This window comes from Pseudophryne corroboree, chromosome 9 (assembly GCF_028390025.1).
Source record: "Pseudophryne corroboree isolate aPseCor3 chromosome 9, aPseCor3.hap2, whole genome shotgun sequence".
NCBI lineage: Eukaryota > Metazoa > Chordata > Amphibia > Anura > Myobatrachidae > Pseudophryne > Pseudophryne corroboree.
The window spans coordinates 393531569-393546457 of NC_086452.1; the positions used below are offsets into that span (position 1 = coordinate 393531569).

The window sequence follows — 14889 nt, forward strand, 5'->3', positions numbered from 1 at the left end:
GATTCACACTTTAGTTTTGGTTCTTTTCACTCTGTATATTCTCACCGCACATGGGTATACTTACCTGAGGAAAAGGCTTAATGCCTTGAAACGTCGTAAGCCTGCCATGTTTTGTTTTTTATGAACACGATTGCCTTGTTTGCACCATGATTTGAATACAAACGTTTGCTAAGACCTTGGAGTGCCGCCTCTGTTCCTTTGCCGCATACACCTGAGCCACAGGTGGGGAAGGAAACATTACTGCATTATCTCCAGGAGGGCACCCAGGCATTATCCTCTGTTGCATCGAGTGCCGTATGTTTTCATCTGTGTATGTGTGTGTATGTATGTATGTATGTATGTATGTGTATATATATATATATATATATATATATCCAAATTGCGCTATAATAATTCGCCTTAGACCCCAAATGTCCTTGGGGAAGGTCAGCTGCTATTCTCTAAATAGGTCCTCCTGCCAGTCGAGAACCAGGCGGTTAACAATGTAGATGGTTGTATGGAGAGCGCTCACAACAGGTAGTAGTGTCTCTTTAACTTTTATCTTTCATTCACTAGGGGACACTGGAGTCCTATGCAGTAGGGGGTGTGAAGCTTGCAACCGGAGGTGTGGCACAATCTAAAATTAGCATTGTCTGCACAGCTGGCTCCTCCCCCTTCACATCCCTCCTCCCTCAGTTTGGAAAATTGTGCTGGAGGTACAGCACATGGAGCACTGAGCTCCTGACTAAAACTTAAAAATCTATAATAAGGGCTGCGTCAACCTAACAAAAAGGGGGACAAGGCTGCTTAATATTGGAGAGACAATGATCCCTATTGAAGGGAACTGCATCTCTCTGCAAGGAGATCCTCTAATCCAGGCGCAGCGAGTACTGGTTGTATAATAGGGGCCCATGTTAGGTTTTTATTTATTTATTTATTTATTTATTTATTTATTTATTTTTCCCCCTGTCGGCATAAAGGTTTTTTATATTTAATCATGAGGTCACCACAGTGGCGCAGCGATCACCGGCAAGCAGAGACTGAACGGGGCTGGAAGAGCGCGCCGGGCATATAGGTCTCCCACTTCAACATGAGGTCACCACAGCGGCGCAGCGGTCACCAGAAACCCGACACAGAGCGGGGCTGGAAGAGCGCGCCGGGGGTATTACTACGTCTCCCACACTATGCAGCCGCTGACAAGCGCCGCTCACGGTCCCGGAGCACGCAGACAGGGCAACGCCAGATCATTCAGCCGCCTGAGGGGAGACACAAAGCGCCGCTACGGGACTTAGTCAGAGCGGTCCCGCGGAGCGAGTGGAGGGGGGTTAGAGACGCTGCAGTGATTTCCGCGCGGCTGAGGAGATCCCTCAGCCGCGTGAGGGAATGTACGCCCCCCTATGACGAGCTGCAATCTGCTCATAAGCGCTGGCTAGTAAGTTATAATAGATAGAGTTTGCCTGGCAGGGTTCTCAGTGGCGCCCATTTTACTTATTCCTAAGTGGCGCCATTCTAAAGGGCAGGGATCAGCCCTCCCCCATGTATACCTGCCAAGAGGGATGGTTATTGTAACAACAGCTCCCTCTGCTGGTGAAAGTTTATATTTAGAAAAATACTGTGAGGATCTCCTGAACAAAATAATTCTACTTTCCCATTTATATTTTCAAAGGACTTCTACTACAAAGAGCCTGGAGAAAATACAAGGAAGCAGGCGGATACTAACTCTACCATCGTAACTGATTTACAGTTGGGGTGTGAGGGTCGCAAGTCAGCTGGTGTTTTTAATTTTTTTATTTATTTTTATTTATTTATTCTTGTCCTGTTCCTTTTGCAATATAAGGAAGGAAAGAGTGATTCCAGCTGGACCTGATACCTTTGCTTCCGTCATCTAGCACAGTCTTTCTTTTCCTAGTTTAAAGAAGAAAGCACTGCACGCGGGTTGCCAGCTCCTGGGTGTGCGACTCCTGCTTAGACAAGGACGCTACACCTGGGAGGGAGCAGTGCTCCGTCTAGGTCATGGGAAGAAAACCTTGCAGATAAAATCTTCAAGGAGATGGCAGAATCACGCAAGCAGCAATCGTAATGGGCTGCGGGATTCTCAAAAACAATGGAAGAATTTCTCATCAGGTTACCGCCGCCCGCACAAGCAGAAACAAATGTGCCAAGGCAGTTAAAAGACCTCTTTCTATTGTACCAGAATCAGAGGAGGATGAGGGTCTTATTATTATAGATACAGAGGAAGGTGAGTTAATTGAATCTAACCTAGAGGCCGATTCTCTGGAAGAGGACACGGCAATCTTGGGTCTCGATTCCTTAATTGACACGGTAAAAGAGATCCTAAACTTTAAAGTGGAAGAAGTTAAGGAGCCAGAGAATTTCAAATTATTTGAATCCCAAAAACCGCATTCAGCAGTGTTTCCCATTCCTACATCTCTCTAATTTCAGAGGAGGCTTGGGAGCAACCTGATAAACGCTTTATATTTCCAAAGAGGTTTCAAGTAACTTACCCTTTACCTAAAGGTGTAATGGATAAGTGGGAGACTCCACCAATAGTGGATACTTTCCTAGGAAGGTTGTCAAAGAAGACAATCTTCCCAATACTTAATGTAACGACTTTAAAGGATGCTTCAGATCGTAAGGTTGACACGGCTTTAAAGTCAATTTTCATAGCAGCAGATGCGGCACTGAGACCTAGGATCATCTGTGCTTGGGTTAACAAGGCCATGGGAGCATGGTCTGGACGTATTGTACAGGCTATTGAGGAGGAAAATAGCTTGGAAGAAATTACCCACATATTCGAGAATCGGCTTCATACCTGTGTCAAGCCTCAAAGGATGTGAGCAGGATAGCATCGCGCATCTCCGCATCGGCCATAACGACTAGACGGATTTTATGGCTCAGAGAATGGCAAGGGGACTCTGACACCAAACAGCCGATGGGATCCATCCCCTTTGGGGGTGAAATCTTTTCAGTCCAGTGTTGGACAAGTGGATTTCACAAGCTACAGCGGAGAAGTCCACTTTTCTGCCTACTCCTTATACGAGAGCCACTCCACAGGTTAGGAGAGGTTATTCGGGACCAATGTTTAGTTCCTTTAGATCACAGTCCTTTCGAGCCCGAGGAAGAGGTTTCGGTACACAGGCACGTGGAGGCAGAGGTAGAGACCGCTCACAGTCAACGACTAGAAAGCAGGAGAAACCTGCTGACAAGGCCATGGCATGATGGCCTCCCAGCTCACCTGGGAGCGCGTCTGGACATCTGGGCCAAAACCTCACCAGAATTTTTGGATAAACAACTTAATTTCCCAGAGGTACAAACTGGATTTTCAATAGAGGCCTCACAGTCAGTTTTTTTTTACAACGGGATTGCCTCGGTGCCCTCAGAAAGCAAAGGCACTACTAACAGTAATTCAGAAATGGCTACGGTCAGGGGTCATTATTCCAGTTCCAGCCTCGCAGAGAGGAACGGGTTTCTATTCCAGTATTTTTGTCGTACCAAAACCAGACCGATATTCGCATATCTGCATATCCCAATCTGGACTCCTCACCAGGCTTACTTAAGGTTCGCACTGGTGACTGATCACTACCAATTCAGGGCCTTGCCGTTCGGTCTATCGTCAACCCCAAGAATCTTTACGAAGATCATGGCAATCATGGTTGCAGGATTGAGACTGTTGTGGGTCACGATTATTCCTCATCTAGCCAATCTACTGATCAAGGCATCATCTCAGGAACTGCTGATCAAATATGTTCAGACAGTTCATCAATTTCTTATTCAACATGGGGGGATTGTGAATTTCCAGAAACCAACCTCACGCCTACTCAACGGATTCAGTCCCTCGGTCTCATCTTGGACACTGTTCAATTGAGAGTATTCCTACCAGATAACAAGGTCCAGGACCTACAGAGATTAGTGACTCAGGTACGGAGGACACCCAAACGGTTTCTCTAAACCTCTGGGTGCAACTTCTCGGGAAGATGGTGGCGTCGTTCAAGGCTCTCCAGTTACGGCAGACTTCATTCCAGATGAACCTCATTACTCAGGGAGCAGTTTCGCACTGGCTTCTACATCTAGGAATCCGACTTCCACTGTGCATGCGAACCTCCTTAATTTGGTGGTCGTTGCACAGGAATATCGCAACAGGCAAGAGATTCGACATTTTGGATTGGAGGATCCTAACAATAGATGCCAGCCTTAGAGGCTGGGGTGTTGTCCTGGAGGAACATCAGTTTCAGGGCAGGTGGACGGTACAGGAAAGCAGACTACCCATAACCATTCTCGAGCTGAGAGCGGTTTACAATGCGCTTCTCTTAGCTGAAGACCTAGTCATAGGTCAACTCTTAAAGATACAGTCGGACAATGTCACGACGACGGCTTACATAAACCCTCAAGGAGGGACAAAGTGCAGGATGGCGTTACAGGAAGCCACAAAGATCTTGTTGTAAGCAGAAAGACGAAACATCATCCTCTCGGCAGTGTTCATTCCAGGTGTGGAGAACTCGGAAGCTGATTATCTCAGTCGCCAGGACATGCATTCGGGAGAGTGGTGCCTACATCCACGGATGTTCAACAGGGTGGTGAGGAGATGGAGTCTACCTCAATTAGACCTGATGGCGTCTCTGCAAAACCAATAAGCTGCCCAGATATGTGTCCAGGACGAGAGATCCAATAGCAGACGGAGTGATCGCATTAACATTTTCTTGGGGTTACAGGAGGGTTTACATTTTTTCCACCTTTCCCCCTCATACCCAAGGTTGTGAAACGGTTGAGACGAGAGCGAGTGTGGGCTATTCTAATTGCACCAGATTGGCCCCGCAGGAGTTGGTACTCAGTCCTGCGAGGGTTACTAGCGGAAGATCCTTGGCGGTTACCTCGGAGGGACCGTTCCAACACTGAACAGGCTGCGTTTAACGGCGTGGCTATTGGAACCCGGATCTTAAGGAACAGGGGATACCAAGAACGGCCATTCCTACGATGATTGCCGCTAGGAAGCCGGTCACAGCCATGCACTCCTACAGGATTTGGAAGAAGTACATGGATTGGTGTCAGGAACGTGGGTGAACATCGACGAACTTCCACTTATCCAGACTTCTACTTTTTCTTCAGGCCGGTCTAGGTGTAGGACTGAGGCTGGGCTCTCTGAAGGTACAAATTTCGTCTCTTTCTTCATCCTCTTTCAACAGCAGTTAGCATCCTTGCAAGAGGTTCAAACCTTTTTACAAGGGGTTCTGAGGATACAACCCCCTTTTCGTCCTCCCACTGCGCCGTGGGACTTAAATTTGGTGTTAGACTTTTTGAGATCACCAACTTTTGAGCCGTTGGCAAGAACAGACCTGAACTATCTCTCTTGGATGGTCACGTTATTGCTTGCCTTGGTTTCGGCCAGGAGGGTTTCTGAGTTGGGAGCCTTATCGTGTTTGAGCCCCTTTTCAAATTTTCATGAGGATAGGCCAGAACTCCGTACAAGAGCAGATTTCCTTCCTAAGGTTGTTTCGGAGTTTTCATGTAAACCAGACAATTGTGGTCCCATCTTTTCAGGGTCTCGCAGATGGGGACTATCACTGACCTGGTTTGAGGAGGTTGTGGACTCGGGGTTTCTTCCGATGACCGGGAAGTGGAACCGCAACTGGGCCGCAGCAGAGATGGCCGGATGTAAGTCTTCCTCATGCAGGATCTGATCGGCGGACAGGAGGCACGTGCGGACGCTGAAGGTCTCCTGAAAGAGAGAACTTGACAGGTGCTGGTAAATCACGGAGGTGCTTGGAGACACGGAGGTACGAAGGTGCTGGAGGCACGGAGGTGCTTGGAGGCACGGAGGTGCTTGGAGGCACGGAGGTGCTTGGAGGCACGGAGATGCTTGGAGGCACGGATGTGCTGGAGGCACGGAGGTGCTTGGAGGCACGGAGGTGCTTGGAGGCACGGAGGTGCTTGGAGGCACGGAGGTGCTGGAGGTACGGAGGTGCTTGGAGGCACGGAGGTGCTGGAGACACGGAAGTGCTTGGAGGCACGGAAGTGCTTGGAGGCACGGAAGTGCTTGGAGGCACGGAGGTGCTTGGAGGCACGGCTGTGCTTGGAGGCACGGATGTGCTTGGAGGCACGGATGTGCTTGGAGGCACGGAGGTGCTTGGAGGCACGGAGGTGCTTGGAGGCACGGAGGTGCTTGGAGGTGCTCGGAGGCACGGAGGTGCTTGGAGGTGCTGGGGGCACGGAAGTGCTGGAGGCACGGATGTGCTGGAGGCACGGAGCACTGGAGATCACAGGTACAGTTGAACGATGATACTCAGGCGCCGGAGCACTGCCCGGCGTCTGAATTTAAACTTCCCGCCAGGGCCTAATTGGAGGACGGGCCGATGACGTCACCCGCAGCTCCCGAGGACGTCGGACGTGGAGGCCTGCTAGACGGAGCGCCGGATGCTGGGACCCGCCAGCGAGGACGGCCGCACGGAGACCCAGCGCGCCCGGAGAGGTAAGTATGAAGACCGCGGCGCCGTGACAGTACCCCCTCCTCTAGGAGTGGCCCCTGGACTCTTTCCCGGCTTCGTAGGATGTCTAGCATGGAAGATCCGGACTAGTCGAGGAGCCGAGACCTCAGAAGCCTTTATCCAACTTCTCTCCTCAGGACCATATCCTTTCCATTCCACCAGATATTGCAGATTCTTGTGAAGGTAACGCGAGTCTAGAATATTTTTGATCTCGAAGTCTGTTCCTGTTTCAGTCTCCACTGAGGTGGGGCTAGAGGTCTTTGAATGGAAACGATTAAGGACGAGAGGACGAAGAAGAGAAACATGGAAGGCGTTCGGTATACGTAGGTGCGAAGGTAAACCCAGCTTGCAGACCACAGGATTCAGGACTTGTAGCACAGGGTAAGGACCGATGAATCTTGGAGCAAACTTCATGGTGGGCACCTTCAACCGGAGATTACGTGTGGACAGCCATACCCTGTCGCCAACCTTGTATTGTGGAGCGGCTCGCCGTTTCTTATCCGCAAAGAACTTGTACCGGACTGAAACCTTCTTAAGATTAGCATGAACCTTACTCCAAATTTGTCTGAAGTGTAGTAGAGTGGACGTTACGGCTGGAACCTCTTCCATCGGAGGGCTTAGTATTTCTGGAACACTTGGATGGAACCCATAGTTGATGAAAAATGGAGATTCACCAGTGAAAGAATGAAACGAATGATTATGGGCAAACTCTGCCCAAGGTAACAATTCCACCCAGTTGTCCTGTGAAGGGGAGAGATAAAGACGGAGGAAAGTCTCTAGATCTTGATTGACTCGTTCCGTTTGTCCATTCGTTTGGGGATGATAAGCGGAGGAAAACTTAAGTTTAATCTGTAGAGTCGAACAGAGGGCTTTCCAAAACCTTGCGGTGAACTGTACCCCACGATCAGAGACTATTTGCTGTGGCAACCCATGCAACCGAAAATGTTCTTGGATGAACAGTAGAGCTAGTTTCGGGGCTGTTGGTAGACCAGTCAAAGGAACGAAGTGTGCCATCTTCGAAAAACGGTCGACGATTACCCAAACGGTGTTGCAACCCTTGGAATGGGGCAAGTCAGTGATGAAGTCCATGGAAATATGAGTCCAGGGTTTCATAGGAATGGACAGAGGACGAAGCAACCCAGCAGGAGGTAAACGGGGAGATTTATGCTGTGTACACTGGGGACAGGAATTAACGTAATCCTGTACATCCTTCCTCATGGAGTCCCACCAGTAAGATCTTTGCAGAAACTTGTACATCTTCTGGGCGCCGGGATGACCGGAGAATTTAGAGATATGGGCCCACTGAAGTATCCTCGACCGGAATTTGACCGGTACGGACATTCTTCCAGGAAGAGGACCTGGAGTAGTCGAGGCAGCAGAGACAGAAATTGGATTTAGAATTAAACTCCGTTCAAAGGAATCCTCATCATCTGTGGGAGTTTGTGAACGGGACAGTGCATCCGCTTTGGTATTGAAAGTCCCGGTTCGGTATTTGATAATGAAAGAAAATCGAGTAAAGAAGAGTGCCCATCTAGCTTGGTGAGGATTCAAGCACTGTGCGGTTTTGATAAACAACAAATTTTTGTGATCAGTGTAAATGGTAGTCGCATGTTTGGCCCCCTCTAAGAGATATCTCCACTTTTCCAAGGCAGATTTAATCGCCAAGAGTTCCTGGTCTCCAATAGTGTAATTCCGTTCAGCTGGAGAGAATTTACGAGAGTGAAAGCCGCACGGATGTAATTTCTTATCTGAGGCATACTGAGAGAGAACGGCCCCAACTCCGACCGAGGATGCGTCGACTTCTAGGAAGAAAGGTTCCTCGAAATTTGGTTGTTGGAGTACTGGAGCGGACATAAAAGCTGATTTCAAGTGGGAAAAGGCCTCTAAGGCTTCGGGAGACCACAACCCCGGGTTGGAACCGTTTCTCGTTAGGGCGGTAATGGGTGCAACAATGGTGGAGAAACCTCTAATGAACTTTCTATAATAGTTCGCAAAACCCAGGAACCTTTGTATTGCTTTCAAGGAGAGTGGCTGTGCCCAGTCCCGAATGGCAGAGTTTCTCCGGATCCATGCGAAGCTCCTTCCCCGAGATAATATAACCGAGGAACGGTATTGATGTTACTTCAAAGGTACACTTGGACATCTTGGCATAGAGATGATTCTCACGTAGACGGCGGAGTACCTCTTTGACTTGTAATCTGTGTTCAGCAAGGTCTTTTGAAAAAATCAGGATGTCATCCAAATACACCACGACACTTAGGTATAACATGTCTCGGAATATTTCGTTGACGAATCCCTGGAAGACAGCAGGAGCATTGCTAAGACCGAACGGCATCATCAGGTACTCATAATGCCCATCCTGGGTATTGAAGGCGGTCTTCCATTCATCCCCCTCTTTGATGCGTATAAGGTTATAGGCCCCCCTCAAATCGAGCTTGGAAAAAACATGGGCACCACGAACTCTATCAAATAACTCTGTGATTAGAGGCAAGGGGTATTTATTTTTGATGGTAATATCATTTAAGCCGCGGTAGTCGATACATGGTCTTAACCCTCCGTCATTTTTTTTCACAAAGAAAAAGCCCGCTCCAGCCGGGGAAGTAGAGGGGCGGATGAATCCCTTGTGAAGATTGGTTTTGATATAGTCAGACATAGCCTGTGTCTCTGGGAGGGACAGAGGATAAATGCGACCCCGAGGCGGCATTTTTCCAGGGATAAGGTCAATGGGGCAGTCCCAAGCTCTATGGGGTGGTAACTGGTCGGCTGCTTGTTCCGAAAACACATCTCTAAATTCTTGGTATGCCTCTGGAATAGGTTCCTCCTCCGCCTTAGAAGAAACACGAAGCGGACAAACAGGGGTGAGACAGTTAACGTGACAAAAAGAACCCCAAGACTGAATCTGTGTGGTCTTCCAATCGATATGGGGATTGTGACTTTTGAGCCAAGGTATTCCGAGAACCAGATCGTGATGCATTTCCGGGATCACCAGGAACTCCAAGTATTCTTGATGTAGAGCCCCGACCTGTAGTTTAACTGGAACCGTGCGTTCTGTTATGATACCCTTGGATATCCTAGTACCATTGATGGCTGTCAAGGAAATAGGCCGTTCGATGGACCGTACTTCCAAATTCAGGCTTTGAACACAGAGGGAAGAAACGAAATTCCCCGCAGCTCCAGAGTCCAACAGGGCTTCAAAAGACTTGGAAGTGGCCTTGGTGATTAACGTTACAGAAAGCAAACAGTCCGAAGTGGGAGAAGATTTGGTCGTAACCCCCAACTTGACTCCTCCGGAACAAGCTAGGCCTTCTCGTTTCCCGGACGGGATTTGCAGGACTTGATGAAGTGACCCGCAGCTCCGCAGTACAGGCAGAGCTTACCCTCATGACGACGTTACCGCTTCTCCGGGGACAATCGGGATCGGTTAATCTGCATGGGTTCGTCTGGACTTGGACCCACCGCTTGCCTTGCAGGAGGAAGCCGGAACCTAGAACGATCCGATCGACTACGTTCTCCTCCACGTTCCTGCATCCGGAGATCTACCTTGACACAGAGGGAGATCAATTCCTCTAAAGAATCCGGAAGCTCTCGAGTGACCAACTCGTCCTTCAGGCGATCAGAAAGACCGTTCCAGAAAGCAGCTCTCAGAGCCTCATTATTCCAACGAAGTTCAGAGGCAATGGTTTGGAAATGAACCACATACTGACCCACGGATCGGGAGCCTTGACGGATGCGGAGTAAGTCAGAAGAGGCCGAGGTCATCCTGCCGGGCTCGTCAAAAATTCGTCGAAAAGACGTGATGAATTCGGAGTAATTGGAAACCAGTGAATCGGAACGTTCCCATAATGGAGACACCCAGTCCAAGGCAGATCCTTCCAGCAGTGAAATAATATATGCTACCTTGGACCGGTCTGTAGGAAAGTTGTGAGCTAGTAGCTCGAAATGTACCTCGCATTGGTTTAAGAAACCACGACAATTCTTAGGATTCCCATTGTAACGGGATGGCGTAGGCAGCTGAAGGCGCGGAGTGGCACCGGCCGATGGTTGGACATTGCTGGAGGTGGCAAGTGGTGCAGCTACCGGAACTGGTGCCGGAATTACTGAAGCTAGAGACGCCTGAATCTGATCCAGACGTCCGGACAACTCCTGGAGGTACTGCATCACCTGACCTTGTGCCGCTTCCTGACTTTGTACACGGAAAGCCAGGTCCTGGATGGCACTTGAGTCCGTGTTCCGATTCCCCGGGTCCGTGTGGCCTGAGTATACTATCACTGACCTGGTTTGAGGAGGTTGTGGACTCGGGGTTTCTTCCGATGACCGGGAAGTGGAACCGCAACTGGGCCGCAGCAGAGATGGCCGGATGTAAGTCTTCCTCATGCAGGATCTGATCGGCGGACAGGAGGCACGTGCGGACGCTGAAGGTCTCCTGAAAGAGAGAACTTGACAGGTGCTGGTAAATCACGAAGGTGCTGGAGGCACGGAGGTGCTTGGAGGTACGAAGGTGCTTGGAGGTACGAAGGTGCTTGGAGGCACGGAGGTGCTGGAGGCACGGAAGTGCTTGGAGGCACGGAGGTGCTTGGAGGCACGGAGGTGCTGGAGGCACGGAGGTGCTTGGAGGCACGGCTGTGCTGGAGGCACGGAGGTGCTTGGAGGCACGGAAGTGCTTGGAGGCACGGAAGTGCTGGAGGCACGGATGTGCTGGAGGCACGGAGGTGCTTGGAGGCACGGAGGTGCTTGGAGGCACGGAGGTGCTTGGAGGCACGGAGGTGCTTGGAGGCACGGAGGTGCTGGGGGCACGGAAGTGCTTGGAGGCACGGAGCACTGGAGATCACAGGTACAGTTGAACGATGATACTCAGGCGCCGGAGCACTGCCCGGCGTCTGAATTTAAACTTCCCGCCAGGGCCTAATTGGAGGACGGGCCGATGACGTCACCCGCAGCTCCCGAGGACGTCGGACGTGGAGGCCTGCTAGACGGAGCGCCGGACGCCGGGACCCGCCAGCGAGGACGGCCGCACGGAGACCCAGCGCGCCCGGAGAGGTAAGTATGAAGACCGCGGCGCCGTGACAGGGACGTGTCCTTGGCTGTTGTCCGAGCTTTACCGGTATACGTACAAGTTACGTCGTCCTTCAGAAAGTCGGACTATTTGTTTGTTCTTTATGATGGGCCTAAGAAGGGTTGGTCAGCTTCTAAGCAGTCTTTGTCTAGACTTGCCATTCGGCAAGCTTATATTTCCTGTGGCAAACAGGTTCCAGTTCAGACGGGTGCTCATACCACCCGATTAGTGGGTGCCCCATGGGCGGCTGCCAGAGGTGCTTTCACTACTCAATTTTGCAGAGCGATGACGTGGTCCTCAGCCCACACGTTCGCGATATTTAACAAGTTGATACATTTGCGTCCGGTGACTCTAAGTTCGGACGTTTAGTTTTGCAGGCCACCGACAGCACTCCCTCCCTGGGTGATAACTTTGGGACGTCCCCTACTGTATAGGACTCCAGTGTCCCCAGTGGATGAAAGAGAAAAGAGGATTTTGGTACTTACCGATAAATCCATTTCTCTGAATCCTCTAGGGGACACTGGACGCCCGCCTCGGTGCTGTTAACCTGCTGTATTCAAAGTTCTTGTTCAAACAGTTCGTACAAACAGCGTTAATTTTTCTGTTAAGAAAAGTTTCTTGGATGCTGTTTGATATGTTGTACGGTTCGGTTCCTCGCCATATGCTATAGTATCATGTCCTATTCTTTCAGTCAAATTATCCAAACTGAGGGAGGAGGGATGTGAAGGGGGAGGAGCCGGCTGTGCAGACAATGCTAATTTGAGATTGTGCCACACCTCCGGTTGCAAGCTTCACACCCCCTACTGTATAGGACTCCAGTGTCCCCTAGAGGATTCAGAGAAATGGATTTATCGGTAAGTACCAAAATCCTCTTTTTTCTCTTTAGGATAGTCCCTCAATTTGGGATTTGATCACGAGAAGATGGATAATTCTGCAAAATACCCTCTCACCAGATTCACCCAGATAACAGCATCACTCGTTAATTAAAACTTCCATGAAATTTATTATTAATAAAATCTTTTCTTCTTTTTAAAATGAATGACTCTTACATCAATATTAACATTCGTGGGATAAGGTCTTAATGGCACTGCTGTCTACCCCAGCCGGGAAGGAGCTCCTATGACAGCCCCTCCAACCCACAAAGGTTAACTCACCCAACGCGTTTCGTCTAACAGACTTCCTCAGGGGTGTCTTTAACAAAATACAATAAAAGTACATAATAAATAACCAACTAGTTAACATATATCACCAATTAGATAGATACATAAAAGAATCAAAAAATTCAAATCAGTACATAAAATATTACAAAAATTAATTTCAAAGTGACCTAGTTACGGATACTGGTGAAGGCTAAGCAATTTTGAACAATTTATAATATGGACAGATATAGGACTTCATAATAACATCATAGATCAAAAATAATTAGCTCATAATTAGCACGTAGGTAGTCAATCATCCTTATTCACATAAAACATTATGCATATGGAGCAGAGTTAATTCCTAGCCAGAGGTATAATAGTCTTAATTTGTTAACAATGATTAATTATAACATCCATATCGAATCAAAATCATAACTTACTTTTTATATGTGAGAGCGATGTCTTAATTGTGAAAATAAATGGGACAAACCCATATAGCTCTGTGGACACAAGATTAGTATTTATTAGCCCCAATTATAAAATAATAAGATTTTACTTACCGGTAAATCTATTTCTCGTAGTCCGTAGTGGATGCTGGGGACTCCGTAAGGACCATGGGGAATAGACGGGCTCCGCAGGAGACATGGGCACTTTAAGAAAGAATTTAGATTCTGGTGTGCTCTGGCTCCTCCCTCTATGTCCCTCCTCCAGACCTCAGTTAGAGAAACTGTGCCCGGAAGAGCTGACAGTACAAGGAAAGGATTTTGGTAATCCAGGGCAAGATTCATACCAGCCACATCAATCACACCATATAACTTGAGATAAACATACCCAGTCAACAGTATGAACAACAACAGAGCAACAGGTCAACCCTGATGCAACCATAACATAACCCTTATTTAAGCAATAACTATATACAAGCATTGCAGAAGAAGTCCACACTTGGGACGGGCGCCCAGCATCCACTACGGACTACGAGAAATAGATTTACCGGTAAGTAAAATTTTATTTTCTCTAACGTCCTAGTGGATGCTGGGGACTCCGTAAGGACCATGGGGATTATACCAAAGCTCCCAAACGGGCGGGAGAGTGCGGATGACTCTGCAGCACCGATTGAGCAAACACAAGGTCCTCCTCGGTCAGGGTATCAAACTTGTAGAACTTTGCAAAAGTGTTTGAACCTGACCAAGTAGCCGCTCGGCAAAGTTGTAATGCCGAGACCCCTCGGGCAGCCGCCCAAGAAGAGCCCACCTTCCTAGTGGAATGGGCCTTAACTGATTTTGGCAGCGGCAATCCAGCCGCCGAATGAACCTGCTGCATCGTGTTACAGATCCAGCGAGCAATAGTCTGCTTTGAAGCAGGAGCACCAGGCTTGTTGGAAGCATACAGGAAGAACAAAGACTCTGTTTTCCTGACCCTAGCCGTTCTGGCTACATAAACCTTCAAAGCTCTGACTACATCAAGCAAGTCGGTCCGTAGTAGCCACAGGCACCACAATAGGTTGGTTTATATGAAAAGATGAAACCACTTTCGGCAGAAATTGTGGACGGGTCCGCAATTCTGCGCCATCCGCATGGAAAACCAGATAGGGGCTTTTATGTCCACGTGAGATATTTCAACTCCACCGTTATGAGTGGTTCAAACCAGTGGGATTTCAGGAAACTCCACACCACGTTAAGATCCCAAGGTGCCACTGGAGGCACAAAAGGGGACTGAATATGCAGCACTCCCTTTACAAACGTCTGAACTTCAGGTAGAGAAGCCAGCTCTTTTTGAAAGAAAATGGATAGGGCCGAAATCTGGACCTTATTGGACTCCAATTTTAGGCCCAAATTCACTCCCGACTGTAGGAAGTGAAGGAAACGGCCCAGCTGGAATTCCTCCGTAGGGGCATTCCTGGCCTCACACCAAGCAACATATTTTCGCTATATACGGTAATAATGTTGAGCTGTAACGTCCTTCCTAGCCTTTATCAGCGTAGGAATGACCTCCTCCGGAATGCCTTTCTCCGCTAGGATCCGGCGTTCAACCGCCATGCCGTCAAACGCAGCCGCGGTAAGTCTTGGAACAGACAGGGCCCCTGTTGCAACAAGTCCTGTCTTAGAGGAAGAGGCCACGGGTCCTCTGTGAGCATTTCTTGCAGATCTGGATACCAAGTCCTTCGTGGCCAATCTGGAACAATGTGTATCGTTCTCACTCCTCTTTCTCTTATTATTCTCAGCACCTTGGGTATGAGAGG

General features: G+C 48.9%; 1 protein-coding gene across 1 annotated transcript in view; it reads left to right on the forward strand.

The window, feature by feature from the left end:
* The first annotated feature begins 2058 nt into the window (after window positions 1-2058).
* Window positions 2059-14889, forward strand: part of CCDC66 (coiled-coil domain containing 66) — a 134577-nt gene continuing 121746 nt past the window's right edge. The window contains exons 1-2 of the mRNA XM_063941546.1: window positions 2059-2218; window positions 2422-2474. Of these exons, the coding sequence (XP_063797616.1) occupies window positions 2059-2218; window positions 2422-2474 (213 nt within the window). The remainder of the gene's footprint in view (window positions 2219-2421; window positions 2475-14889) is intronic.